Source organism: Brachyhypopomus gauderio, unplaced genomic scaffold (genome assembly GCF_052324685.1).
Source record: "Brachyhypopomus gauderio isolate BG-103 unplaced genomic scaffold, BGAUD_0.2 sc64, whole genome shotgun sequence".
Classification (NCBI taxonomy): domain Eukaryota; kingdom Metazoa; phylum Chordata; class Actinopteri; order Gymnotiformes; family Hypopomidae; genus Brachyhypopomus; species Brachyhypopomus gauderio.
In genome coordinates this window covers 1,946,619-1,972,775 of record NW_027506885.1, presented here as the reverse complement: position 1 = coordinate 1,972,775, position 26,157 = coordinate 1,946,619, and the positions used below count along the sequence as shown (strand labels likewise).

The 26,157-nt window shown below is 48.5% G+C and overlaps 1 protein-coding gene across 1 annotated transcript; it reads right to left on the bottom strand.

The window, feature by feature from the left end:
* Nucleotides 1–3,300: 3,300 nt before the first annotated feature.
* LOC143490209 (tyrosine-protein phosphatase non-receptor type 13-like) lies at nt 3,301–21,143 on the bottom strand. Its single transcript, XM_076988815.1, has 7 exons — nt 20,782–21,143; nt 11,017–11,136; nt 5,929–6,095; nt 4,732–4,797; nt 4,355–4,540; nt 3,539–3,632; nt 3,301–3,353 (listed from the first exon to the last, which is right to left on the bottom strand). The coding sequence occupies exons 2-7, from the start codon at nt 11,129–11,131 to the stop codon at nt 3,301–3,303; spliced, it is 681 nt and encodes a 226-aa protein (XP_076844930.1). The 5' UTR covers nt 11,132–11,136; nt 20,782–21,143.
* Nucleotides 21,144–26,157: the final 5,014 nt, after the last annotated feature.

Here is a 26,157-nt window from a genome sequence, read left to right as displayed (position 1 = left end):
TCTCTTTCTTTTGGAAGTAAGGAGTTGGAAGTAACGGGCGTGCCAGATGAAAGATGAAGCCATGACCAGCGGAGCGTGTGTGAAAAACTGAACATCTACAAGTCTTCCGTCGCCCTTTGACCCAAACAAACCCATCGACATCACCATCTGACCTTGGTCTGAATCTCTTTCACACCTGTCGACCACCAGCAGGGCTGGAGAAAGACGTAAGAAAAAGGTGAGGGGGGGGTTATGGGTAGGGTTCACGACCCCACGGGCCTCACGCCGAGTCTCTTCCCAGCATGCCATGTGGTCCACACAGACGGACCGACCCAAGCCGTGGCAGGCGAGCGTAACGTTCTGGCGTGTCCCCGGCACAGGCGGACGGTGCTGTTTACATTAACAAAAAGAAATAAAAGCTCTTTGATACCCGTTTTACTTTGTGCTGAGTCCCGGCAAAACCTCACCCTGCTCTACAATTCAAGTGTAAGTGTCTTACAGTGCGAAGCACCCCAGCGATGCTACAGTGAATTCTAAAAGCATGACTCAGCAAATATCAGTAGCAAGGAGCTACAACAGCATAGAGCTACAACACCGCAGCTTCTGTAGCTACAACAGCATAGAGCTACAACACCGCAGCTCTGTAGCTACAACAGCGTGGAGCTACAACACCGCAGCTCTGTAGCTACAACAGCAGTAGAGCTACAACACCGCAGCTCTGTAGCTACAACAGCATAGAGCTACAACACCGCAGCTCTGTAGCTACAACAGCATAGAGCTACAACACCGCAGCTCTGTAGCTACAACAGCATAGAGCTACAACACCGCAGCTCTGTAGCTACAACAGCTAGAGCTACAACACCACAGCTCTGTAGCTACAACAGCATAGAGCTACAACACCGCAACTCTGTAGCTACAACAGCATAGAGCTACAACACCGCAGCTCTGTAGCTACAACAGCATAGAGCTACAACACCGCAGCTCTGTAGCTACAACAGCGTGGAGCTACAACACCGCAGCTCTGTAGCTACAACAGCATGGAGCTACAACACCGCAGCTCTGTAGCTACAACAGCGTGGAGCTACAACACCGCAGCTCTGTAGCTACAACAGCGTGGAGCTACAACACCGCAGCTCTGGAGCTACAACAGCGTGGAGCTACAACACCCTCCACACCCCTCTATGGCCACCACCTTGGACAAGCTCAGACGTGACATCCGGCAGGCGGTTTTTATACAAGGGTGTTCACGCGTGTTGGAAAAGTCCCTAAAGGACCTCTCAAAATTTCGTGAAAATTTTAAAGTTCTGCAACTTGGCCATTATATTCATGCATATTGCATTACATAATTATAGAACAGATTTTTAATTTAATTAGACTTCATCTCCTTATTAAGTTATCAAGCTTCACAAAATGCAGTTACTATCTGAAGGTTACCATCTGTGGTTGTACATCAATTACAACCATCAGTGTTAATTATGGTTCGTCCTGACTAGCTATAAGAAATAAACTTTATACATCAACATCTATAGTATTAATATGCTAACATGAATTAATATGCAAACATCTTTTTAAGATGATCAATAGTTATTGAGTTCTCAGAAATAAGGACACTAAAAATGAAGACCTTTAGTGAGCCTTTAGTGAATGTCAGAGCGTCACCACACAGGGAACGCCCCCACCAAACTGATGTCAGAGCGTCACCACACAGGGAACGCCCCCCCCAAACTGATGTCAGAGCGTCACCACACAGGGAACGCCCCCCCAAACTGATGTCAGAGCGTCACTACACAGGGAACGCCCCCCCAAACTGATGTCAGAGCGTCACTACACAGGGAACGCCCCCCAAACTGATGTCAGAGCGTCACTACACAGGGAACGCCCCCCAAACTGATGTCAGAGCGTCACTACACAGGGAACGCCCCCCAAACTGATGTCAGAGCGTCACTACACAGGGAACGCCCCCCAAACTGATGTCAGAGCGTCACTACACAGGGAACGCCCCCCAAACTGATGTCAGAGCGTCACTACACAGGGAACGCCCCCCAAACTGATGTCAGAGCGTCACTACACAGGGAACGCCCCCCAAACTGATGTCAGAGCGTCACTACACAGGGAACGCCCCCCAAACTGATGTCAGAGCGTCACTACACAGGGAACGCCCCCCAAACTGATGTCAGAGCGTCACTACACAGGGAACGCCCCCCAAACTGATGTCAGAGCGTCACTACACAGGGAACGCCCCCCCAAACTGATGTCAGAGCGTCACTACACAGGGAACGCCCCCCAAACTGATGTCAGAGCGTCACTACACAGGGAACGCCCCCCAAACTGATGTCAGAGCGTCACTACACAGGGAACGCCCCCCAAACTGATGTCAGAGCGTCACTACACAGGGAACGCCCCCCAAACTGATGTCAGAGCGTCACTACACAGGGAACGCCCCCCCAAACTGATGTCAGAGCGTCACTACACAGGGAACGCCCCCCAAACTGATGTCAGAGCGTCACTACACAGGGAACGCCCCCCAAACTGATGTCAGAGCGTCACTACACAGGGAACGCCCCCCAAACTGATGTCAGAGCGTCACTACACAGGGAACGCCCCCCAAACTGATGTCAGAGTGTCACTACACAGGGAACGCCCCCCAAACTGATGTCAGAGCGTCACTACACAGGGAACGCCCCCCAAACTGATGTCAGAGCGTCACTACACAGGGAACGCCCCCCCAAACTGATGTCAGAGTGTCACTACACAGGGAACGCCCCCCAAACTGATGTCAGAGCGTCACTACACAGGGAACGCCCCCCCAAACTGATGTCAGAGCGTCACTACACAGGGAACGCCCCCCAAACTGATGTCAGAGCGTCACTACACAGGGAACGCCCCCAAACTGATGTCAGAGCGTCACTACACAGGGAACGCCCCCCAAACTGATGTCAGAGCGTCACTACACAGGGAACGCCCCCAAACTGATGTCAGAGCGTCACTACACAGGGAACGCCCCCCAAACTGATGTCAGAGCGTCACTACACAGGGAACGCCCCCAAACTGATGTCAGAGCGTCACTACACAGGGAACGCCCCCCAAACTGATGTCAGAGCGTCACTACACAGGGAACGCCCCCCAAACTGATGTCAGAGGAGAATTCCCAGATCTGCACTCAGATCTGACTTGGAATGCAGTGATTCTGTTTCACTTTGCTCAAGATTAATCTCAATATCGCTGTGTTCTGTGTTCTCTATGGAATTGAATCCGCTGAGCTGTAACCAGATCACTGAAGGTGCCGTTAAGCAGCAAACAGATCGGGTCTTGCACACCTCCTTAACCTGGCGGAGTCAGCCACGTTCCTGAGAGACGCTCAAACGTAATCCAATCTGCAAGTCAAAAGATCCGCTTCAGGCCTCAAGAGAAGAATGACGTTGTGTTGGGGGGGGGGGGGGGGGGGGGGGTGTGCCACCAGCTTTTGTCCTGTGTCTGTCTGACCAAGCTGCGTGTCTGTGTGCACGTGTGTGTTACCTGTAGGCAGGTGTGTGTGTGTGTGTGTGTGTGTGTGTGTCACCTGTAGGCAGGCCTTTCCCACGCAGCCTGTCCCGAATCTCCTTACTCCTCTCAGGAAGAGACTCCCTCTCCGTTTGGGACAGTAACCCATCCAGCTAGACAAATACAGAGGGAGAGAGAGAGAGAGAGAGAGAGAGAGAGAGAGAGAGAGAGAGAGAGAGAGAGAGAGAGAGAGTAATTTAAAAGAGTTAAAGACTCTTGTGTGAGATAGACAGATAGACAGATGGGGTGGGTGAGACAGACGGGAGTGGTCTCATGATAATATAAACAATACATAAAGATATGATAATATAAACAATATATAAAGATATGATGATATAAACAGTGGCTCACAATGAGGGGAATAACTCACACCAGATGATGGTCAACAGTTTAACAGGCGCGTAAGAGGCGTGGCTCTACCTGAGAGAGGCGCGTAAGAGGCGTGGCTCTACCTGAGAGAGGCGCGTAAGAGGCGTGGCTCTACCTGAGCGAGGCGCGTAAGAGGCGTGGCTCTACCTGAGCGAGGCGTGTAAGAGGCGTGGCTCTACCCGAGAGAGGCGTGGCTCTACCCGAGAAAGGCGTGGCTCTACCCGAGAGAGGCGTGTAAGAGGCGTGGCTCTACCCGAGAGAGGCGTGTAAGAGGCGTGGCTCTACCCGAGAGAGGCGTGTAAGAGGCGTGGCTCTACCCGAGAGAGGCGTGTAAGAGGCGTGGCTCTATCTGAGAGAGGCGTGTAAGAGGCTTGACTCTACCTGAGAGAGGCGTGGCTCTACCTGAGAGAGGCACGTAAGAGGCGTGGCTCTACCTGAGAGAGGCGCATAAGAGGCGTGGCTCTACCTGAGAGAGGCTGCCCAGAACCAGACGCACGAGCCTGCGCACGTAGGAGAAGGCGGGGTCGCAGGTGGAGTTGCGGATGTGGGTACTGCAGGCATCCAGGAGGGAACGGGTGGAGAGGCGCGACAGGGTGGAGTCGTCACACAGCTTCAGGAGAATGCTGTTCAGATGTTCAGTGAGCTTCATGGGCTACACACACACACACACACACACACACACACACACACACACACACACTTCAGTGGCTTCAGTTTAACCTGCTGTAATCTTACCTGGCGCTCTGCGCAATCTCACCTGGCGCTCTGCGCAATCTCACCTGGCGCTCTGCGCAATCTCACCTGGCGCTCTGCGCAATCTCACCTGGCTCTGCGGAATCTCACCTGGCTTTGCGGAATCTCGTAGTCTGCGCCCCAGAACAGTGTCATTCCAAGAGCGTACATGTGCATCTGGAGGTCAAAGGGCAAAACGAAACGATGCATTAGGAGCCACAAGGGCAGAGGTCAGTCCCAGCACAGCTTGCATGGTTCAAAGGTTAAAGGTTAAGGTTACAGGAATGACAGCGAGACAAGTGAGATGGGAAGGCAAACATTTAAAGGTTCAGCCTGGATTTACTGAATAAACGCACCACGCTGCCTAAACTTCACATCCTGTCACACACACTCAGCACACAGTACGTGTCCTAGGGCAGGTGGCTGAAGTGCTGAAGGGGGGGGGGGGGGGGGGCAGGTTTGTGGAAGATCCCAGGCCTTCACTACTCAGTTTTTAAGTCAACTGATTTCTGACCTGAGTGAACTGCTACCATAAATTTCCTACAGGCAGTCAAGGATGAAGCAAAGATGGTGTAAAAAATGACACGCACGTAAAGTGATATTAGATGAGGCAATATTTACAGAACAGAACAGATCGCATACACAGATATATCCATGCTGGCACTTAAATACCAGAAACATTTGATAAAACAGGAGAAATACGGGTTTAAATCAAATACATCTGAATAAGATCCATGTACACATATGCTGACACACCCACAAATCCCCACGACCCCCGTCGTCCCAAACATGTTCCTACTCCAGAGAGAGAGAGCACAATAGAATGAGGGAGAGATTCTGAGAGAGAGAGAGAGAGAGAGAGAGAGAGAGAGAGAGAGAGAGAGAGAGAGAGAGAGAGAGAGAGAGAGAGAGAGAGCGCGAGAGCGAGCAAGAGACAGAGAGCGAAAGAGAAAAGTCATTTTCCGGTGCCTGGCCTGGCAGAAAGAATAACTTGGTTTGCCAAAGAATGCTGAAGATTCCTTGCTCGAGCTCTGAAAGAGTCTAACGCTCGACTGCACCGTCAAACACCGTCACGGAGCAGAACGACATCAAAAATGTTAAAAATGAGAAAATTTCTTTTTTAAATCTGTAGTTTAACATGCTGGGGAGTGACTTTATGAGGCCAGTGGGCCAACTTCACTCACACACCGAGCTTATCTTCAGAGTCGGGCCCCGTTGCTGATATGTGTATGTAATCCGTCATCACTAATAAGACGAGGGCGATAACCCCTGAGACGAGGGTCCACGGTGCCAGACACCCCTACGTACCTTCTCCATATCCGAGAGGGAGGACTGACAGAGGCCCTCCAGCACTTCGGGGGCGGTGAACGCCCTCAGGTCCTGCTGAGTCACGTTCTCATCCGTGAAAGAGATGTTTCCAGAAGGCATGAGCAACAGAGACCAGGGGGAGATGACGAAGCCCAGGGCAGAAGGGTCTGCAGAGAAGACAACAAACAAACAAACAAACATCTGGAGTGAGAGGTGGGGTGAGTGAGAGTTGGGGTGAGTGGGTGGGTACCTGACCCTGCTTCAGATAAAGACACGTGGACGCATGGCAGAGAGCGAGGGCCCTGCCTACACAACTAAATTATTTACCGTTCATATTGTGAAAACATACTACACACCAAAATAAATTTATATATATATACACACACACACACACACACACAACCTAATCTATGACTGCACAGACCCAAGGCCACAAGAGAAGGATAAGACATCACATATTTACAGTTCCAAAAAGTCGATTTGACCCAAGAGACACAGAGAAACTGAGTGCTGAATGCCTCACTGGGATTAATGAGTCTTCAACCTAAATTTCATGTTTCACTACAGAATTTCTCTCTGGAGTGATTTTCATAATCAATATCCAAAACAGTGTCTCTCAACACACCAGGAGAGGAGAGGGTGAATTCTGAAGGATGAATTCCACTCCGCTCCACTTTAATCTCCTGGAATCCAACAAGTAAACATGTGTTTCCTGTGGACTCCGCCTGACCGGAGCAGCGTGGTTCCTTATGAAACCTGCACTCGTCCCAAAGGTCCAGACCCGGAACCAGCACACAGATCCACTACTCACAACCAAACCGGGCTCTGGAGAATCCATCTGAATGGAATTACAGCCTAACACACTACATGTGTCTCCGAACACAGCGGTGTTCAGCAGTGGACTCGGTCTTTCAGAGGCGGTGGAGGATGAAGGCCGATACAACTGGAGAATGACAGAACTGAGACCTTCATCTGGCCCAGCACAGCACAGTCAACACCCAGCACCACGTCAAGACCCAGTGGGAGAACCGGACAGCAGAGCTCTGAGCACTCTTGAGCACTCTGATCTTGTTCGTTTAAATGGAATAACAAAAACTGTTTGCCCTCGAGCAGAGGTGCCACCGAAGGCCTTAATTACCTGGATCAGGGTTGTCAGTGAACTTTCGAGTCAGGCTTCCCTGGTAATATGGACGTCCTAATAGTTTGTCCACGACACTAATTTGAACCCAGCTGATTTATGAAACAATGAACGCTAATAAAAAACACTATCATTAACTCATGTGAATATTAATTTATTAACTCATGTGATGGGGGAGGGGGGGGGGTTGTTCTTTAAAATCTTGAAACTCAGAAAGGATTTGACTGCCAGACTTGGGCAGCCATAACGAATCGAGGCCAGATAATGAATGAGGATGCATTGGGAGGAAGAGAGAGAAGGATGTCTCCGTTCTTCAGACCTCAGTGAGGTTCTTCAGTGAGGAGGACGGTGCCTCTCCAGCTGTGAGGAACACCAGCAGTGACTCAGAAGAGACACGAGGACTAGCATGTCAGAGAGAGACGGTCCAGCGGTCAAGAAAGTCTGGCACCAGCACAGATGCCCCAAACGACCCGGCGGGCCACGTATCCTCCGAGTCCTCCTCTCCCAGACGGAGTGTCAAAGGGGCCTTTGTTCACCAGGGTACCACACTCATCATCACTAGCCTGGATCTGTGGGGCATCCGGCACACTCACGCACAGACGTGAACTCTTCTCACGCACAGACACACACCAGCGCCTGTCTACGCAATCTACACATCAACAACCATCGGAGCTATTTTAGGAAAGGAGGCACGCTGATGTCATTGGTTGGGGTGGTGGTGGGGCTGTGTGTGTGTGTGTGTGTGTGTGTAATCAGGTGGAATGTGGTGATCAGGGCTGAGATGACAGTAGAGCCATATGGGGTGATAAAAGAATCAACAACGCAAGGCTGCTTCCCACACACACGCACACACACACACACACACACACACACACACACACACACACGTAAAAGAGGAGAACTGATTTGTTTACACTGCACTCGTGGCATCAGGAGAACGGACATTCTGCCTTTTGATTTTCGCGTGCTTTTTCCACGCTAAAGTTAGAGGCCGTCATAAAGAAAAAACAAACAGCTCATCTCCGTTAGCTCTGCCTCCCACACTTGGAACCCGAGTTCACACACAGCCAATGGACCCAGTGCATTAACCCAGAACTTAAAACGAAGGACAAACCACGTTATTTGTAACAGCACAGTCAAAAGGGAGTTGGGACACTTCAGAGACTGTTGAACCAAGTGAAATGTGGTTAGAGAGAAAGAGAGACACGATGTCACTGTGGAGCGGTGGAGTTGAGATTACTGCCTTGATCGACACCACCCACAGAGGACACCGCTGCATCTAAAAGCGGAGAAACACGGAGGCCTCAAGGCAGCTGAGCGGGCAGCCCACAGCCATCTCCAGAACGTCCTCGCCCATTCTCATTGGCTCCAGAACGTTCTCTCCCATTCTCATTGGCTCCAGAACGTTCTCTCCCATTCTCGTTGGCTCCAGAACGTTCTCTCCCATTCTCATTGGCTCCAGAACGTTCTCTCCCATTCTCATTGGCTCCAGAACCTTCTCTTCCATTCTCATTGGCTTCAGAACATTTTCTCCCATTCTCATTGGCTTCAGAATGTTCTCGCCCATTCTCATTGGCTCCAGAACATTTTCTTCCATTCCCATTGGCTCCAGAACATTTTCTTCCATTCCCATTGGCTCCAGAACATTTTCTTCCATTCCCATTGGCTCCAGAACATTTTCTCCTATTCTCATTGGCTCGTGTGACTCATCCGTTTTTTCCCCCTGGAACGCTCTAACAGCGACTGGCATCACTAGCACACTGGGGGTTTATTGGGGAATGTTGGGAATGAATCAACAAAAGGAAAAATTCCAACATTGAGCAATGAAGCTGAGAGCGTCTGAACATTACAGATACATTTCCCCTGCTACACAATCGATGTGTTCAACAATGCATTAATCCCATTACATGTTAATAAACCCCCTTTTCTTCAAGTAACAAGACTTGCATTTTTCCCCTCAGTATAGACCAGCCATTGACTGGGCCAGATTAAAAGAACAGTGAAGGAATTTATGCCATGGTATTCCTGCTAGACACGCGGTCCGCTTCTGCGCTGGCTGTAATGTACGCACATGGCTCAAACATCTCACTGGAGTCAGCATCTTACTGATGACAACTGCAAACTGTAGGAAATCTTCTGGTAGTTAATCATGCACTGTGCTTGCTGAGGTCTTAGTGATGATACAAACAACTGGAGTAATATCATTTAAACTTCAGCAACTAACAGCCTTGAAGTAAGCAATAATCACTCCATCAGTGTGATTTTAAGAGTGCATATAAGTATAGGATCCCACACAAACACAGCTTTGTATCTCCAGAGAATAACCTCTGACCTATGCAGTATTGTAAAGGTGTCGAGGTAGTGAAAATTGTGCTGTAAACAAGTGTAGTAAACAAGGTTTCTGTGTGTGCACATGTATGTACACAAGTATTAATATTTATCTGGTTAACAAACGTCAAATTATACCTCGAGTATGAGGAAGAAGGACTATGATAGTGAGGCCACACATTCAGAGAAACACAGGAGTGACGGAAGAGCAAAAAGCTGAATCATCTACGAGAGAGAGAGAGAGAGAGAGAGAGAGAGAGAGAGAGAGAGAGAGAGAGAGATGTGCAAGAGAGAGCAAGATCTCTGCCTGCCCAGACCTGAGGAACCAGGAGAACAGGATCACTGGGGGGGGAGGGTAAGAGAAAGAGAGAGAGAGAGAGAGAGAGAGAGAGAGGGAGGAAGAGGGGTAGAAAAGTCATGAATGAACAAAAAGAGGGAAGGAAAGGGAGAGATCAAAGACAGATTGACAGAAAGCAAGAGAGATCTCAAGAGTGAGGGAGCGTGAAGAAGAGATAAAGACATATCTAAAAGACTGTAACAGAGAAGAATGTTTGCAAATGAAAACTTAGCTTAAAGCAATGTTTGTCATGCATTCCCAGCAGGGAAGGTTCTTCAACACCGGCCTTTCACCTATAAAACTAGCATTCCACACATGTTACCTGGCAACAGAAAAGTTAACCACGCAGAGGTTGGAGATGGAGAAAGTCGGGTTGACCTAGATACCTCACTCGAAAGAGACCTCACTCGAGAGAGACCTCACTCGAGAGAGACCTCACTCTAATGCTTTCACACCATTCCAAACTCACATTAACCCCTCGTGATACAGCACAACATCGCTGTCATTCCAACTCTGAGTCTCTGTTTATGTCCTGGGAAACTATTCTATTCTGTTCTTGTTCTGTTGCTAAAAAATTAGGACAATTATTAAGGATTATCTTGTCTTTATAAATTAATGCGGTGCAAAGACAAGATAATCCCAACGTCTTATTATCCATTATTACGTGTCAAACGTGTCCGAGCCCTCTCAAAGCCCAAATACCAGGCAGTGTGAGATGGTTTTACCATGTCCAGTATTACTAGTCAGGAACAGGAAGACATCTAGAAGCATCAGTACTGCAGGGAGGATTACAAGGAAACCACACAGGAAGTTGGGTGTGACAAACGAGGTATTTAACAAGCAGCCAGCTCAGCAGACTCGGCGAGATCCTTCAAGGCCTCTCTCCTCCGAATCTGACAAGAACAATTCTGGGAAACATTAGACAGCTCCAAGGGTCACAATGAACATTTGGAAGGTTTTTTTCTTCCACAAGCAAGAATCTCTCTCAAGAGTTCCAGGTGAATTCCCATCTGCATTTAAAGATTTATACCATGTGTGTGTGTGTGTGCGCACACAGTACAATTAAATTCTTCTCTTAGGATCAGAGCTAGGGTCAGATCTTGTACGGGTCGAGAGATAAGGTTCTTGCACCAAGAAACCCACAATCTTCCAACTGATAGTGTCTTGTCCACTAGTCAATTAGCTACTGACTTGTAATGTAATATTGTGGACTGAAGCTCTATTTGATCTCGTGTTTGCTGGGGTTGTCTGTGTGGTGTTCAAAGCTGTGGTGTGGTGGTCTCACCTCTACGCATGAGCTCGTGCAGAGTCTCAGCGCTCTGGTTCAACACGGCCCAAACCTCCTCCTCCTGCAGTGGACCTCCACGAACCTGCAGCGCCTCCGCCAGAGACACGTGCATGGTGCCTGTGGACACACACACACACACACACACACACACACACACACACACACACACACACACACACACACACAATTACTCAACTGAACTACGAGGGCGTGATGTATTCTAAATGTAGAGATCTGGGCATTTCTTTGCAACTTGGTTTTAATACAAGACACAATCCTCTTTTAACTCCTCTCCTGGACACAAAAGCACCTGGGCTCTTCTACCAACAAGCTGAGGAGATTCTTTACTATCATACGTAAACAGCAGGACAAACTGCACATAAATAAATAACAAGAGGCAGTGGAATTCTGTCTGTGGTGACCCGTTTCTCACACCTGTAGCTGTGATATCTCATTGTTGATGGTCTTTTAATCTGTAACCTCAGCCGTGCTCTGCTGATTCAAGCGTATCTCACAGCTGCTTCTCAAACCAGCGTTTGGCTTAATCTGACATGTTATCTTCCAGCATCAGCTCCACGCTCACCCAGAGCAGGTCTGAGGTCGAGTTGGCACCTGCCATCAGCGCTGAAGCCCAGGACAGAACCTGATGGACCACCATGCAGCCTGCAGGACCCTGGGCCAGCAAACCTCCCCACTCAAGAACTCGTTCAAGAAAGAGATTTAGAGAGGCCAAAAACTCACACACAAAGCTCCTGCAATCCAGGGAACGACCAGGGTCAGCATTCAGCAGGCTTCCCTAAACAAGCGGACTGATTTAGGCTGGGCTTTGGCAAGCAGGCGGCATGTGGAGGTCACGCCTGTGCTCTCTGTGGGAGACGCCCATGCTGCTGTCTGCTAGCTCAGATCTCCACGCTGCTCCAGGGTGGCACAAGACCGCTTTTGAAGGGCGGGGGGATCTGAATCTACGGGATTACACCTGACCTACACCCACACTACACCCACACTACACCCGCCCTGCACCCGCCCTGCACCCGACCTACACCCACACTACACCCGCCCTGCACCCGCCCTGCACCCGACCTACACCCACACTACACCCGCCCTGCACCCGCCCTGCACCTGACCTACACCCACACTACACCCGCCCCTGCACCTGACCTACACCCACACTACACCAGACCCGAAAAAAAAGAAAAAAACCCCAGATGTTTTTGTGAAGTGAAGTTTTGAGCTGCTGGAGGAGACAGGGTGACTTTCTCAGCTCACGGTGCCTGTGGGGGTTAAATCAGCGATGCTGAGATTTAGGCACGTGGAAAGGCCTCCAACGTCCAACGTCCAGGTGCACTGCACTCAAAACGCACACACACGAGCTCTAGACACCAAAACGCACACACACGAATCTAGACACAAAAACGCACACACACGAGCTCTAGACACAAAAACGCACACACACGAATCTAGACACAAAAACGCACACACACGAATCTAGACACAAAAACGCACACACACGAATCTAGACACAAAAACGCACACACACGAATCTAGACACAAAAACGCACACACACGAATCTAGACACAAAAACGCACACACACGAATCTAGACACAAAAACGCACACACACGAATCTAGACACAAAAACGCACACACACGAATCTAGACACCAAAACGCACACACACGAATCTAGACACCAAAACGCACACACACGAATCTAGACACCAAAACGCACACACACGAATCTAGACACCAAAACGCACACACACGAATCTAGACACCAAAACGCACACACACGAATCTAGACACCAAAACGCACACACACGAATCTAGACACCAAAACGCACACACACGAGCTCTAGACACCAAAACGCACACACACGAGCTCTAGACACCAAAACGCACACACACGAGCTCTAGACACCAAAACGCACACACACGAGCTCTAGACACCAAAACGCACACACACGAGCTCTAGACACCAAAACGCACACACAGGAATCTAGACACCAAAACGCACACACACGAATCTAGACACCAAAACGCACACACACGAATCTAGACACCAAAACGCACACACACGAATCTAGACACCAAAACGCACACACACGAATCTAGACACCAAAACGCACACACATGAATCTAGACACCAAAACGCACACACATGAATCTAGACACCAAAACGCACACACATGAATCTAGACACCAAAACGCACACACATGAATCTAGACACCAAAACGCACACATGAATCTAGACACCAAAACGCACACACAGGAATCTAGACACCAAAACGCACACACAGGAATCTAGACACCAAAACGCACACATGAATCTAGACACCAAAACGCACACACATGAATCTAGACACCAAAACGCACACACAGGAATCTAGACACCAAAACGCACACACAGGAATCTAGACACCAAAACGCACACACAGGAATCTAGACACCAAAACGCACACATGAATCTAGACACCAAAACGCACACACATGAATCTAGACACCAAAACGCACACATGAATCTAGACACCAAAACGCACACACATGAATCTAGACACCAAAACGCACACACATGAATCTAGACACCAAAACGCACACACAGGAATCTAGACACCAAGCCTCGTGTGGTTCTGATGTGCATCTGATGTGGGTCTGATGTGGGTCTGATGTGGGTCTGATGTCTCACCCTCCTTCTCTCCTTTACCCCTCCCTCTCCTGCCCTCTCTCATTCCCTCCCTCTCTCCATTCCCCTCCCTCCCCTTCCTTTTACTTTCTTTCTTCACCCATGCTGCCTCTACCACATTCTCTCCCCCTCTCCTTCTCTCCTTCTCTCCCACCCTCTCTACACCCATCTTTCTACCATCTCAGTGTTCCAGTAAGAGGTGGAGGAACCTGGGTCTCCTCCACCTTCTCCACTCTGCTTGGTGGAGCTTCAGCTTGCTGGGCCTCCTGCACCTCCATGTCCTCCCAGTGGTACGCTCCCCCCCCCACGCTGGTCCAGCTCGTTCCCACTAATACACGGTGGGGCTGATTATGTTAATGATCCGGTAAGCCCAGTCACCACCAACCCCCGAGCTGCCAAACAGGGCCAGGACCCTCCCAGCCGGGCCGCGGCTCACAGGAAAACAAACACGCTAGCAGTGTGTTCAGGGCTGAGGGAGGGCGAGCGTTCATCAAACACTCGTACCCGTTTCACCAGATCACACTGCTTTTTTTAAGCAGACACAGACAAACTCACACTGTGGTGTGTGAAGCAGACGGACTGCTGGACCTGCTGCTCTCGTAGTTCTCCAAGACGGGTGTGCACACGCATATATGAGGGAATGTCGGGTCAGCATGGTGCAATCTGGTTGAAAGGCATTCCCACAGGGCGGGGCTAGGGGCGGGGCTAGGGGTGGGGGGAGGGGCAGGGGGAGGGGCAGGGGGGTGCGGCACACAACAATGAAGTGTGATCATTAGCAAGACGCTGGCTAATGGGGTTTATTCTTTTCCTAAGGTCACTTTCCTGGACAGAGAAGCCAAGGGCTCAGGAGACGTAATCCGTAAGACAGAACGGGTCTTTCTCCTGTAGGCAACGGAGGGGCGTCCCGCCGTCCCGCCGTCCCACCAACGCTCCACACACTTCCTGCTCTTCCCGTGAAGGTCATAGTGCGTGGGCGTCCTCTTAAGTCCTCTTAAACAAACCTTCCATTCTCAGTCTGCTAGGAAGCATGCAGCGCATGAAAAAGCTAACGAGGAAGTGATGATGATAAAAAAACATTTCTGACTGCAGATCACAGAGTGAGAGAGGCGGGTTTGACTTTCTGCTAACATTAAGATGTGGTCGGTGCTGCTAAGATCATTTGTAATTGTAAAAACAGACCATGCCAGTAAGTTGAGCTGAAAAGTCTTTTCGAATATGTGACTGTCCTCAAACGTGTCTCCTGCGTCCCGCAATCTTTACAAATGACTTCTGAACTGTTCTTGCCAATATTGAAAGACACAAAGCACATTACACACTGCCCTGTTCATGACTGCAATAGAGACTGTTGAGATGCTACAACATGCAAATGAACTTTGCCACAAATCAAATGGTTTTTATATGCGTCACTTTGACTTTCTGATAAATCTCAGACGTTTATCTGTTCTGATTATCCGCGGAACCAACATGATCCAAAAAACATAAATCATTTTGGCCAAAGTAGCACAGAGCAGCCTTTAACCATAGAAGAGTTTTGAGCACAAAGAAAAGCATTTTCACATTTATAGTATGTAGCAATATAATTCAGAGTGCAGTGTTTGACTCCACCTGGTGAGAACTCATATTTATTCTAGAACACAGCCTCGCGCGCGCCTTCTAGAACACAGCCTTGCGCGCGCCTTCTAGAACACAGCCTCGCGCGCGCCTTCTAGAACACAGCCTCGCGCGCGCCTTCTAGAACACAGCCTCGCGCGCGCCTTCTAGAACACAGCCTCAGCTGAAGGGAAATCTGTCTAAAGGCCGGTTAATTTATCTACAGTAACTGAAGTGCAGATTCAGAATGTCCTTCCTGTACCTCACACAAGGCCTCTGAGGCCCCTGAGGGCCCATCTGATGAGAACTACTTCTAGTCTGCCAGGCACAGAAATCTTACATTGAATAATATTTGTTGTGGTGGCGGCTAACGCCAGTGGGCTAGTAACAGTTCTGCAAGCTGGACTTGTTTAGGCCTTCCAACTGAGCACAAGCGTGATATGTTGGTGAGTGAAGCTCACAGCTCTGGTATGATCAAGCTTCATGTTTTCCTAGAGTGCATCGTAAAATAAGTGCACAATGACAGCACATGCCAGGACTGACAGGTGCCAGGATGTAGGCAACAAATTAAAGAAGAGAGAGACCAGACCGACAGTGCTGACGGTACACTGCACCTACAGTGCTGACGGTACACTGCACCTACAGTGCTGACGGTACACTGCACCTACAGTGCTGACGGTACACTGCACCTCACCACTGCTGACCCACCACACAGATTAGCGTTGTTGTTCTAGTAGTGACACACCCGACTGGAGTCCTCAGCAGCGTAAAACAGGCTAAGTGGTGTAGGTCAGGTGTAGTGTGGGTCAGGTGTAGTGTGGGTGTGGGTCAGGTGTAGTGTGGGCCAGGTGTAGTGTGGGTGTGGGCCAGGTGTAGTGTGGGTGTGGGCCAGGTGTAGTGTGGGTGTGGGCCAGGTGTAGTGTGGGTGTGGGCCAGGTGTAGTGTGGGTGTGGGCCAGGTGCAGTACCGATGTGGGCCACGTGTAGTGTGGGTCAGGTGTAGTGTGGGTGTGGGCCAGGTGTAGTGTGGGTGTGGGCCAGGTGTAGTGTGGGTGTGGGCCAGGTGTAGTGTGGGTGTGGGCCAGGTGTAGGTCAGGTGTGACAGCACAGGAACCACGCAGTTCCCTGCTGGGATCCCCCAGAGTCAAAGTGGAAAGCAATACAATAGGACTTTTCTAATACACACACACACACACACACACACACACACACACACACACACACACACACACACACACACACACACACACACACACACACACACACACACACACACACACACACACACACACACACACACACACACACACACACACACACACACACACACACACACACACACACACACACACACACACACACTGGAGCTCTGCTAGAATAGTGGACACCCACACACACACACACACACACACACACACACACACACACAGCCTCTGACTTCTCAACCCTCATGACTCATCAGTCTATTGAAGAGGAGAAAAGCAGCATCTGAGCATCTGGCTATAATCAGTGTGTGTGTGTGTGTGTGTCCACTCTTGTAGCAGAAATTCCCTGTGTATGTGATTTGTGTGTCACCCATTCATCCTCCAGCAGGGACACCTCCTCTCTCTCTCTCTCCTCTGATACACTCCTCTCTCCCTCTCCTCTGATACACTCCTCTCTCCCTCTCTCTCTCTCCTCTGATCCCCCCATCTTATTGGAGTTGTCATCATGCTTTCACAGATAAGGTTCCATTTTTAAATGACTCACTGAAATGAATCACTGCAGCTCATGTAATTGTTTCTTAAACAGACAAGTGATGCACTGATCAATGATAAAGTACACAGCTCATACTAACCATGGGTTAACAGCAGACCTCTAAAGCCCCGCCCCCCACAAATCACTCAAATCCATCAGCCCTCTGAATTCACAGGCTCAGTTCTAATTACCACAGAGTTGTGGGCACTAAGGCAAATTACATGTTTTCTTTACTTAACTTCATCGATTCATCACTGCACTCAGTACACCCATTCTGTTCATCTCTCTCTCAGCACAGACGGAGAGAGCCAGTCGAGAGAGCCTGATCTCATCTTTTCTTTATAAGAGTCAAGCAGTGTGACTTTGGAGCCGCGGGACAGCGAGACCCTGCTCTGTGGACGAGACGTCAGCTCGTTAGGTTCCTGGGAAAGAGCTCGGCGGAGGGCAGGCCTGAAAGTGCAAGTCAGCCTCTTCGGCACAGACCTGCTAACAGCAGCCATGTGTCACGGCCGCTGCTAACGCACCACTTAAAATAACAAAACCACCTTCTGCAGAATCAATGCAGCTCAGCCAGTTCTCAGAGAGATTACTGCAAGCAGTGTGAAGGAAATATTTCTTTCAAGGATGTTTGTCTAACTACTGAAACATCGGTGCGTTCACACTGCAAAACGACTGGTGGGTTTTCCTCAGCTCAGCACTCTGCTGAACTGTTCACATTACATCTGATAATATGTGGTGTGTCTTAACGACACGGGTGTATAAACACAAGACTTTTATTTCTTTATTTTTAATGCTCATACCTTCATTCTAATAACAAAGCACACTTAATGGTCGTGATTTACAGTGTTATTCTACCGCCATTAATGTTTGTCCAAGGCTTCCTAAAAGTTTGAGTGCAGTTTTCAATAATGTTTTATAAAAATGTTTAAGCCAGTCTAAGCTTTCCAGAGAGGTCTCTGCACCCTGGTTCAGTCTTTCACTGATAGTTTTTGGTCCAGAAAAAGGACCAGACTGGACTTTGAATGTACTGTCCCTCTCTGACCCAGAGAACAGAGCATCTGTGGACGCAGTTCATGAACACCACGAACACCAGACTGTGGCGCTGATGATGATGACGATGAAGAAGCTACACGCAGTTAAACGCAGTCAACCTTCAAACAAGGCTAACTAAATTGGAATGGCAGGTAGCCAACAATTAGCAGGGCTCAAGTATACCAGCTGTACGGAACACGCTCACGCGGTCCTGTACACGCGTGGCCCAGTATGGTGGAACACGTGTGTGTACAGTGGAACACGTGCACGCAGCCCAGTACGGCAGCACACGTGTGCACGGCCCTGTGGCCCAGTACGGCAGCACACGTGTGCACGGCCCTGTGGCCCAGTACGGCGGAACACAGATGGCATTTCCTTCGTGGGCAAAGGCCAGAATCAAATAACACTCTGAAGGCAGGACTCGGTGTTGGAGCGGCTACCCGGCCTGTGACGTGCCAACCTCCGCACAGGCAGTGAAAGGCCCCACTCAGGAAGCCCGTGGGTTTGTCCTTTGTTTGTTTTAGATGAGGAAAATCATGCATTTGCAGTTTTGCTCTCCAAGAAGCCAATCTGAGGCCAAACTTGGCTTCATAGTTTTTCTTTCCTTTAAAGACCAAATTCCCTACACTTACTTTAACAAATAACTACACAAACCTTCAATATAATTTAAGCTTTCAAAGTTTAAAGTAGTAATTAAGAAAAGCTTATTTCGCCCACCGACACAACACAGACACCTGTTTCCCACTAGCAGTGTTGGTTTCACTGTGCTACAGGCCCTGATGTAAGATAAGTCCCATAACTCAGCTTTGGACATCACTGATGGCACGTGCAGAATAAACAGGGGGAGAACGTTACTAAACGGTCTGTCTGGAGCACCAGACCTTCCCCTGGGGACATAAACCACAGTCTAAAACTCCCTGAAATCATGGCCTGCCTAAATCTTTTCCTACACACACAGACACAAAGATACTGGACTAGTGTGTGCCATATTTTTTTCCCCCCTCACTAAATGTTTGACTCAGCTCATCAGCTAATTAACACACCCTGCACAAGTTTTAAATGGGTGTGTTACAACACTCAGATTTCCAGTGCAGTGTTATCCAGACCAGGAAACGTCAGCTCCAGAACGCACAGCTCCAGTCTCACTGGCTCGCCAGATCTTTTTCTGGAACATTCTGAAGTCAAATTTGGAACAAGGTGGTTTGTTAGTGTTTAACTGGTTTGGATGGACCATTAAACTCCAACCATAACTACACACCAAGCTGTTAAAACTAGGCAAGACTAGAATGTTTAAAAGATTACTTCATGGTATGTGTGGAATGATGCCCAATGACCAGAAAGGAAGGGTCACAGGTGTCCATGACCTGCTACAAGCCTTTATACACTAGTGGTCAGTCTGACCCTTTAGGGTTTGTCCTTTTGAAATGTCATTACAACGTTTCTGTAACTGGGACTGTTTTATTTTTTTACTTCACACATTTCAACTTACTCTGAACTTTCAAGACTATCTTATTTTCTCTTTCAACAGTAGGAGATTGTTCTTAAAAAATTTTAATAATTTTAAGTAGCCACTTTTCTGTTAAGAGAGCAGTCCACAAAAGCAGGATACAAGCCCTGAGACATGCTGGAACATCTAACATGACCAGTGCCAAGCTGGGAACATCAAACACAAGGGACCAGATACAATTAGTTCAGTTTAACACTAAACAAAACCTGGTGAGGACGACGACCCTCAAACACCACCCTCAAGAATATGGTGTTGATTCAACAGTTTGACGCAGGGGTTATTAGTCCAGGACAGGCTGAAGGGTCTGGAGACTGGGACGTACTGGTTCTAAATCTACTGACCTAAAAAAGGTCAGAAAAAAATGTAAGCATACAGAATTACATGGAAATTAAATAAATACAGACTGCAAATGCATCTATAGGTTAAACTGGCCAGCGGCCGAGGCTGCGCGTGCGTGCGCGAGCCTTGGGCTGGACTGATGAACACGCGCGAGACTTACTCATACCGGGAGTTCACACCCGTCTGGGTTTATATGAGAAAAAAGGAAGAGCAACTTGTATTTTAAGTAACCGAGATAAACTAATCCTCTAAGAAACCAGGTAGCGCTGCAGGTTACTCGTAAAACTTTATAATTAACACTGTAACGAACACACGAGCACGCTGAAGTTATCACAACTTTTACGTGATGGAGGGAGTCGACGCAACAACAGTAGTAAACATATCAAACAAACGCGTGTTTGGACACAGAACACACACACACACACACACACACACACCCCTCTGGCAGCCTGGACATTAATGTGACACGCGGCGGCCACGCAAACGTCACCATAGACAAACAAACAAACAAACACGGTACATCGTGTTCTCTGCCATCAGGACTCCATCACCTCCCTGCTACACCTAACAAATAAAACCAACACAAAGTAACTCATATCTTACAAGAACACACCGCTACGACTGGTTGTGGGTTGGTTGGTTTCGGTCTTTGGGTTGTTCAACCGTCCAGGAACAAACACGAGAACCTCCAAGATCTCCCGTTTGGTCTCGGATTATACTGGACATTCGTTTTGACACCGATTTCACGTCTCTCTGTCTTCCCAAAGGACGAGTAGGTTTCGTGGAATGGTACAACCTCGCACACACACACACGGTTTATACACACACACACATACACGATTTACACACACAAACGTGCACATATGAAGACCAACGCACCTGTAGACCAAGTAGATGTTAGTAAGTCTGGAGAAGTCGTGTGTGGCTCCAGCGACCTCCACCAGCGCACAGCATCACATCCACGACGGGACCAGAACTGGGACGCGGTCTGATCCGCAACAGGTCGGTCTCGCGCACACTCGCTCAGAAGGTCCTCTCCACGAACCTCCTCCGGCTCCTCGCGGGTTCCTCCGTGTTTCTCGCGCAGATCTGCGGCTCGTTTACGCCTCCAAACGACTTTTACGAAGCGGCCGAGGGGGGAAAGTGCGCGGCGCGTCCTCACTTGTAGCCGAGCCTAGTGAGCGTTTCAGCTGGGAGGTGTCCTCTCGCTGGGAGGTGTTCCTCCTCCCTCCTGCGCGTGCTGGAGGGGTCAGGGAGGAGGAACCAGACACCTCCCCGCTCGCGCTCATTGGGCACGAGGCAGGAACCGTCACGCGAGCAACATGAGGCGTCTCTATAGAAACCCTCGACCGGGAGGAAAACACCGCGGAAAGTAGTTGTAGGTGTTGCTGTCCACTGTGGGGGTTTCATCTGGCGTCTCGTGTGCTTGAAAAACAGTCCCAGCACATCTACACGGCCTTGATCATCGCTCAACATCACTTATCTCCTCTTTAATCCGGATCAGTCTAGCACCTCGGGCATCATTATACTGGTGGGTTTGGTGGATCTTCTGTAAGAACGTTAGAAATGTAGCACATGTTGTTTTTGACAAATACCCCCCCAGGCAGGCCCAGACATATGTATTCAACCCCCGCCTGAAACTGCCCCTCCTGACAACCTTGTTTCACCCTAGATACGGTCTTTCTCTACTGCCCCCTGGAATCCACCCCTCCTCCGTGAGCCAGTGTTGCTCCTGGACCTCCATTCACATGATGGAGCTCACAGGATGTTCACACGAAGCAGTTTTGTAGTTCATCAGAAAGTTGACATTTTCAAAACTTATAACCCACATCTTTACGGTCTGTGGGTGTCTACAAAATTCATTTGACAGGCATGAGTCATTTGTGGAGGTCACCAAATCAAAACATTTCCAAAGATACATTTTTTTGGCCTAGGACCTAAAATGTTGCAGTATGTCAGACAAACGTAGCTCCTCCATACCTCAGCGCTGTCTCGCTGTGCTGAGGTGAAGACAGAGACGCTACACCACGACCAGCAGACGGGCTGTGTGTGACTAACTGGGGAAAAATTGAGTTTCTGCCCACAAATGGCAGGGTAGGGGAGGATTTAAATGTCACACCGGGGCCTGCTTCTGTTTCTGGATCCTCTCTCTCTCTCTCTCTCTCTCCCTCTCTCTCTCTCTCTCTCTCTCTTCCTCTCTCTCTAAAACAGAACCCAAAGACAGGCAGAATGTGGACTATTTTAATCCAGACCACAGCATTTTTGCAGTCAGCTCCATGGTTCCCCACAGTCAAGGAGCAAAGGAAGATGAGACGATTCATAATAAGAAGAAATAAAGTCAAAAGAATCAAAAGCCAATTACAAAATTGACTCCACATTAATCCTCTTATTTCTCCCATAGGGATTTAATCTTCAGAATAGCCTCTCTAAAAAGTGATGTTACTCTTATTTCCTTATTGGGGCCAAAGAGTAAAACTGAACAGAAAAACACAAGAGTGCATCTATAGTGGTGTGTGTGTGTGTGTGTGTGTGTGTGTGTGTGTGTGTGTGTGTGTGTGTGTGTGTGTGCGCATGTGTGTGTGTGCGCATGTGTGTGTGTGTGTGTGTGTGTGTTAGAGATTATGCTGGCTGGTACCTTGGGGGAGGTAGCATAGCGCATGCTTGGCTACCGGCCGAGAACATAAAAAACTCCACAGGGAGCCGAGGGGATAGTTAGGAATTGGGAAGGGAGTGGGAGGAGTCAGGAGGGGAGTGGGAGGAGTCAGGAGGGGAGTGGGAGAAGGAGAGTAGGAGGGGTTGTAAAGGGGGTGGGAGGGGTTAAATGAGAATGGGAGGTGGTGGGAGGAAGAGTGAAGTCGAGGGGTATTGGGAGGAGGGGGGTGGGGCGAGGGGAGTGGAAGAAAGATAAGTGGGAGGGGTTATAAAGGGGGTGGGAGGGGTTAAATGAGAATGGGAGGTGGTGGGAGGAAGAGTGAAGTCGAGGGGTATTGGGAGGAGGGGGGTGGAAGAAAGAGAAGTGGGAGGGGTTATAAAGGGGCAGGATGGGGGGGAGGGAGACGTTTGGTAGATTTGGTAATTGTTTATCTTGGCTTTGCAAATTATCTTCCTTTGGCCTTGCTACTGCTGACAGCCCCTCCTCCTGACACGCATACACCCAGTGGGAGGGCCTATCACAGTCTGACATCACAATAGTTCTGCCCGGAGACTCCGCCCCCCACCACCACTGGTGCCAGCACCCTCCCCAGTGATTAACCCTTCACATCCAGGCCCTGTAGACCTGTTACTTCAATGAGCATCGCACACACACAGAATTCAGTGTCAGAATATAGCAGGGCACTGCACCAGAGTGTCAAACTGTTTTACGAAGTACCTACAGGTAATGTGAAATTCTGGGTCATGGACTGTGATTTCCTTTATTAGATCTTAAGCTTCTGTCATTTTACGAATTTAGACTGAACCGAGACTGAGAAGGCTTTAAAATTATATTTCTGGTTTATAACTTCTAATAAATGAGGTAGGTCTCAAATTATTCGGAGCATAATAACATGCAATATATGACTATTTTAATGTATTTAGGGAACACCTAAAAACAAATAGAACATCTCATGATGGGGAAATAATTTGTCTTATCAGTATCAGTCAAGCAGTTCCTGGAGTCAGTCCAAACTGGACTTCCCTGTTCTGGACCGCGTTCCCACAGTAAGGAAACAATTCAGCCTTTAGTATTTCCTTCCTCGCTGAGTTACGGCGTTTCCATTTTTAGCTCTTTTATCGCCCTCTAGTGGATTTGAAGCGTTATTACAATGTTGTTAAATATCTGCAGTCTAAAAAAAACTGCCTAATATGTACGTAGGTACCAGGAAAATGTAGCAGCTGCAACTCAGCAGCCTCTAAGTCCTATGAGACAAACAAACCTGTCTAACAAATCTGTCTGTGCTCCATTGGAACAAAAAACCTTGATCTACCACTTGAGCTGTTAGAAAACTGTCATGCAGTTTGTGTTTTTATATGTTGTCTTTGGAGACACTTCCCCTCGGATATATGAAATAAAGTTAATATACTTTAACAGTGTTTTAGTCTCTTTGGAGCTTTGACAGCTACATTGTTTCCTTTGAAATACACGTATTAATTGTCGACTGTAAAGGAGAACGCATGTGTTTTTAAATGCCATAAAATCTCATATGACTCCAGCTACCTTTGAAATTGTGATTTAATTACATCAAAGTAAAATATTTTTATTTCACATGTTTTTTCACATGTTTTATTTCATATGTTGTTATTTTGTCCACCCACCCAAACAGATCTGGGGCATTACAGGCTGATTGATGTCCTCATGTTAGTAGCGCTGCTACGGTAACGTGTTTGTTCCCGCATCAGCACCAGGGAGCAGTGCGTGAGTTTGAGTGTCTACACGACGCTGGGACAATCTTGGACCGGTGGACAGACCAGGGGACGAAGATCAGGCCGCTTTATGTCAAACAGCCGGAAGGCCTGGCTAGTTTCCTGAAGCACCTCAGAGAGACTGTGCAACTACTTAATGGGCTCAGCACTCAGACTGATGCTGATATTTCACTGTCTGCTGCAGCAAAGATAAAAACCAGCCAGTGACCATTCCTGAATGAGGTTAACATGTAAGGAAACGCTCCTGTCTTTAGGTCAGACAGAAGCCCTGAACAAACACAGTGCAGAGGTGTTTTGTGCAGACGTGCCATGCAGACGTGTTTTGTGCAGACGTGTTTTGTGCAGACGTGTTTTGTGGAGACGTGTTTTGTGCTGACGTGTTTTGAGCAGACGTGTTTTGTGCAGACGTGGGCTCAGCCTCTGGCCCTGTCTCCAGTGGATCATGCAATTCACCCTTATTCATTTTTACCGGATTGTTCCATTATGTAAGCACCATTGTACTGTGTGCTGTACTTAATAATTGATTACCTAATTCTGCCTTCTCTTTTCTCCCTTAATGCAACCAGGGTAGATGGAACGAAGCAGCTCTGAGTTCTGAACGCCCACCGCAACTAAACGTCCAGCATCTCCTCCGAGTTCTTCAGCTGGTGGTGACCGTGCGTGTGGAGTCCACCACATGTGAACGCTCCAGTTTCACAGATGGTCTTCTCCATGCATCCACACATCAGACTGGGTGTGATTGGTTGTGGTGAACATAGTGGGCGTGGCCTGGAAAGACACGCCCCTATAATGTAGTGGTGGGTGGAGCTGAACACCTGCTGAACACCTGATGTTTTTGATACAGCAGCCACACAGTCTGTAAGCTGTAGTCCACTCCAAGCACGTCTATCACACTGGGAGGCCGTGGCCCGACTGCACTGGAGTGTTCTGTGTGCTGTCAGAACTGGCCTGGTTTTGACTACAGAGCTGGTGTTAGCTGAATGCTTTAAATATACATTTAGACTGTAAATGCTTATGCAAACACTTTAATGAACACCATGTGAACTGATATATATGCAGATATATACCTACACACAGAATGTGCACACGACATGGCCCCCTTTTAAAAGCAGGTCATTCATTAAAGAGGACACTGGGAACACAGATGTGAGGAGAACAGGAGGTCTCACCATTGGTCAGTTAAACCCAGAAGGCGCAGGTCTGACTGTAAATGGACGGGACCGGTACCGGTAGAGTACGTGGACCAGTAAACGAAAGAAAACTGATCACGTGAGCTGTAGATAGAATGAAAATTAACCCCTGAAAATTAATGTGGAAAAATAATACAATTCTGGAGTTAAAATAAAGTAAAACAACAGAGTGTTAACAGTCTCATATGCCATATTAGAGGTTTGCTCTATGAAGACATTAGCTTACAGTTCAGTACGTATCACGCTGAACAAATAACCAAATGTAGTTCAGGAAGCGTACAGGCAGTCAGCACCTCCAGTGTCTCATTTTACGTATTGTGGGCTATTATATATTGTTTAGTATTTATTTCGTTATCAACACTTCCCTGAAAACAAGAGTCCAGGAACAAAGGATGACCGGGCCTGCAACAGTGGACGCGTATCTTAATAAGAAATAAATAATAGAATATTTTCTATCAAAATAATAAAGAAAAACAGAAACTCTTCTTAGTCTACGACTCGGTCGGACCGCGATGTTTCGTCCCCGGTTCTTCCTTCCCCGGTCCGGTCACGTGCGCGTGAGATCGCCGCAATCCACCGTAACCGGCAGGCGGCCCGGAGGGACACGGCGTTCCGTTCTGACGTCACGCGCGCTCCCTTCGGTTGCCACGGCAACACCGTTTCC

Coding starts and splice junctions, on each gene's coding strand:
- LOC143490209 (XM_076988815.1), bottom strand. CDS start 11,131: ATGCACGTGTCTCTGGCGGAGGCGCTGCAGGTTCGTGGAGGTCCACTG. Junction 6,096..11,016: donor GCACGAGCTCATGCGTAGAG/GTGAGACCACCA, acceptor TCTTCTCTGCAG/ACCCTTCTGCCCTGGGCTTC. Junction 3,354..3,538: donor TGGGAAAGGCCTGCCTACAG/GTGACACACACA, acceptor TTTGACTTGCAG/ATTGGATTACGTTTGAGCGT.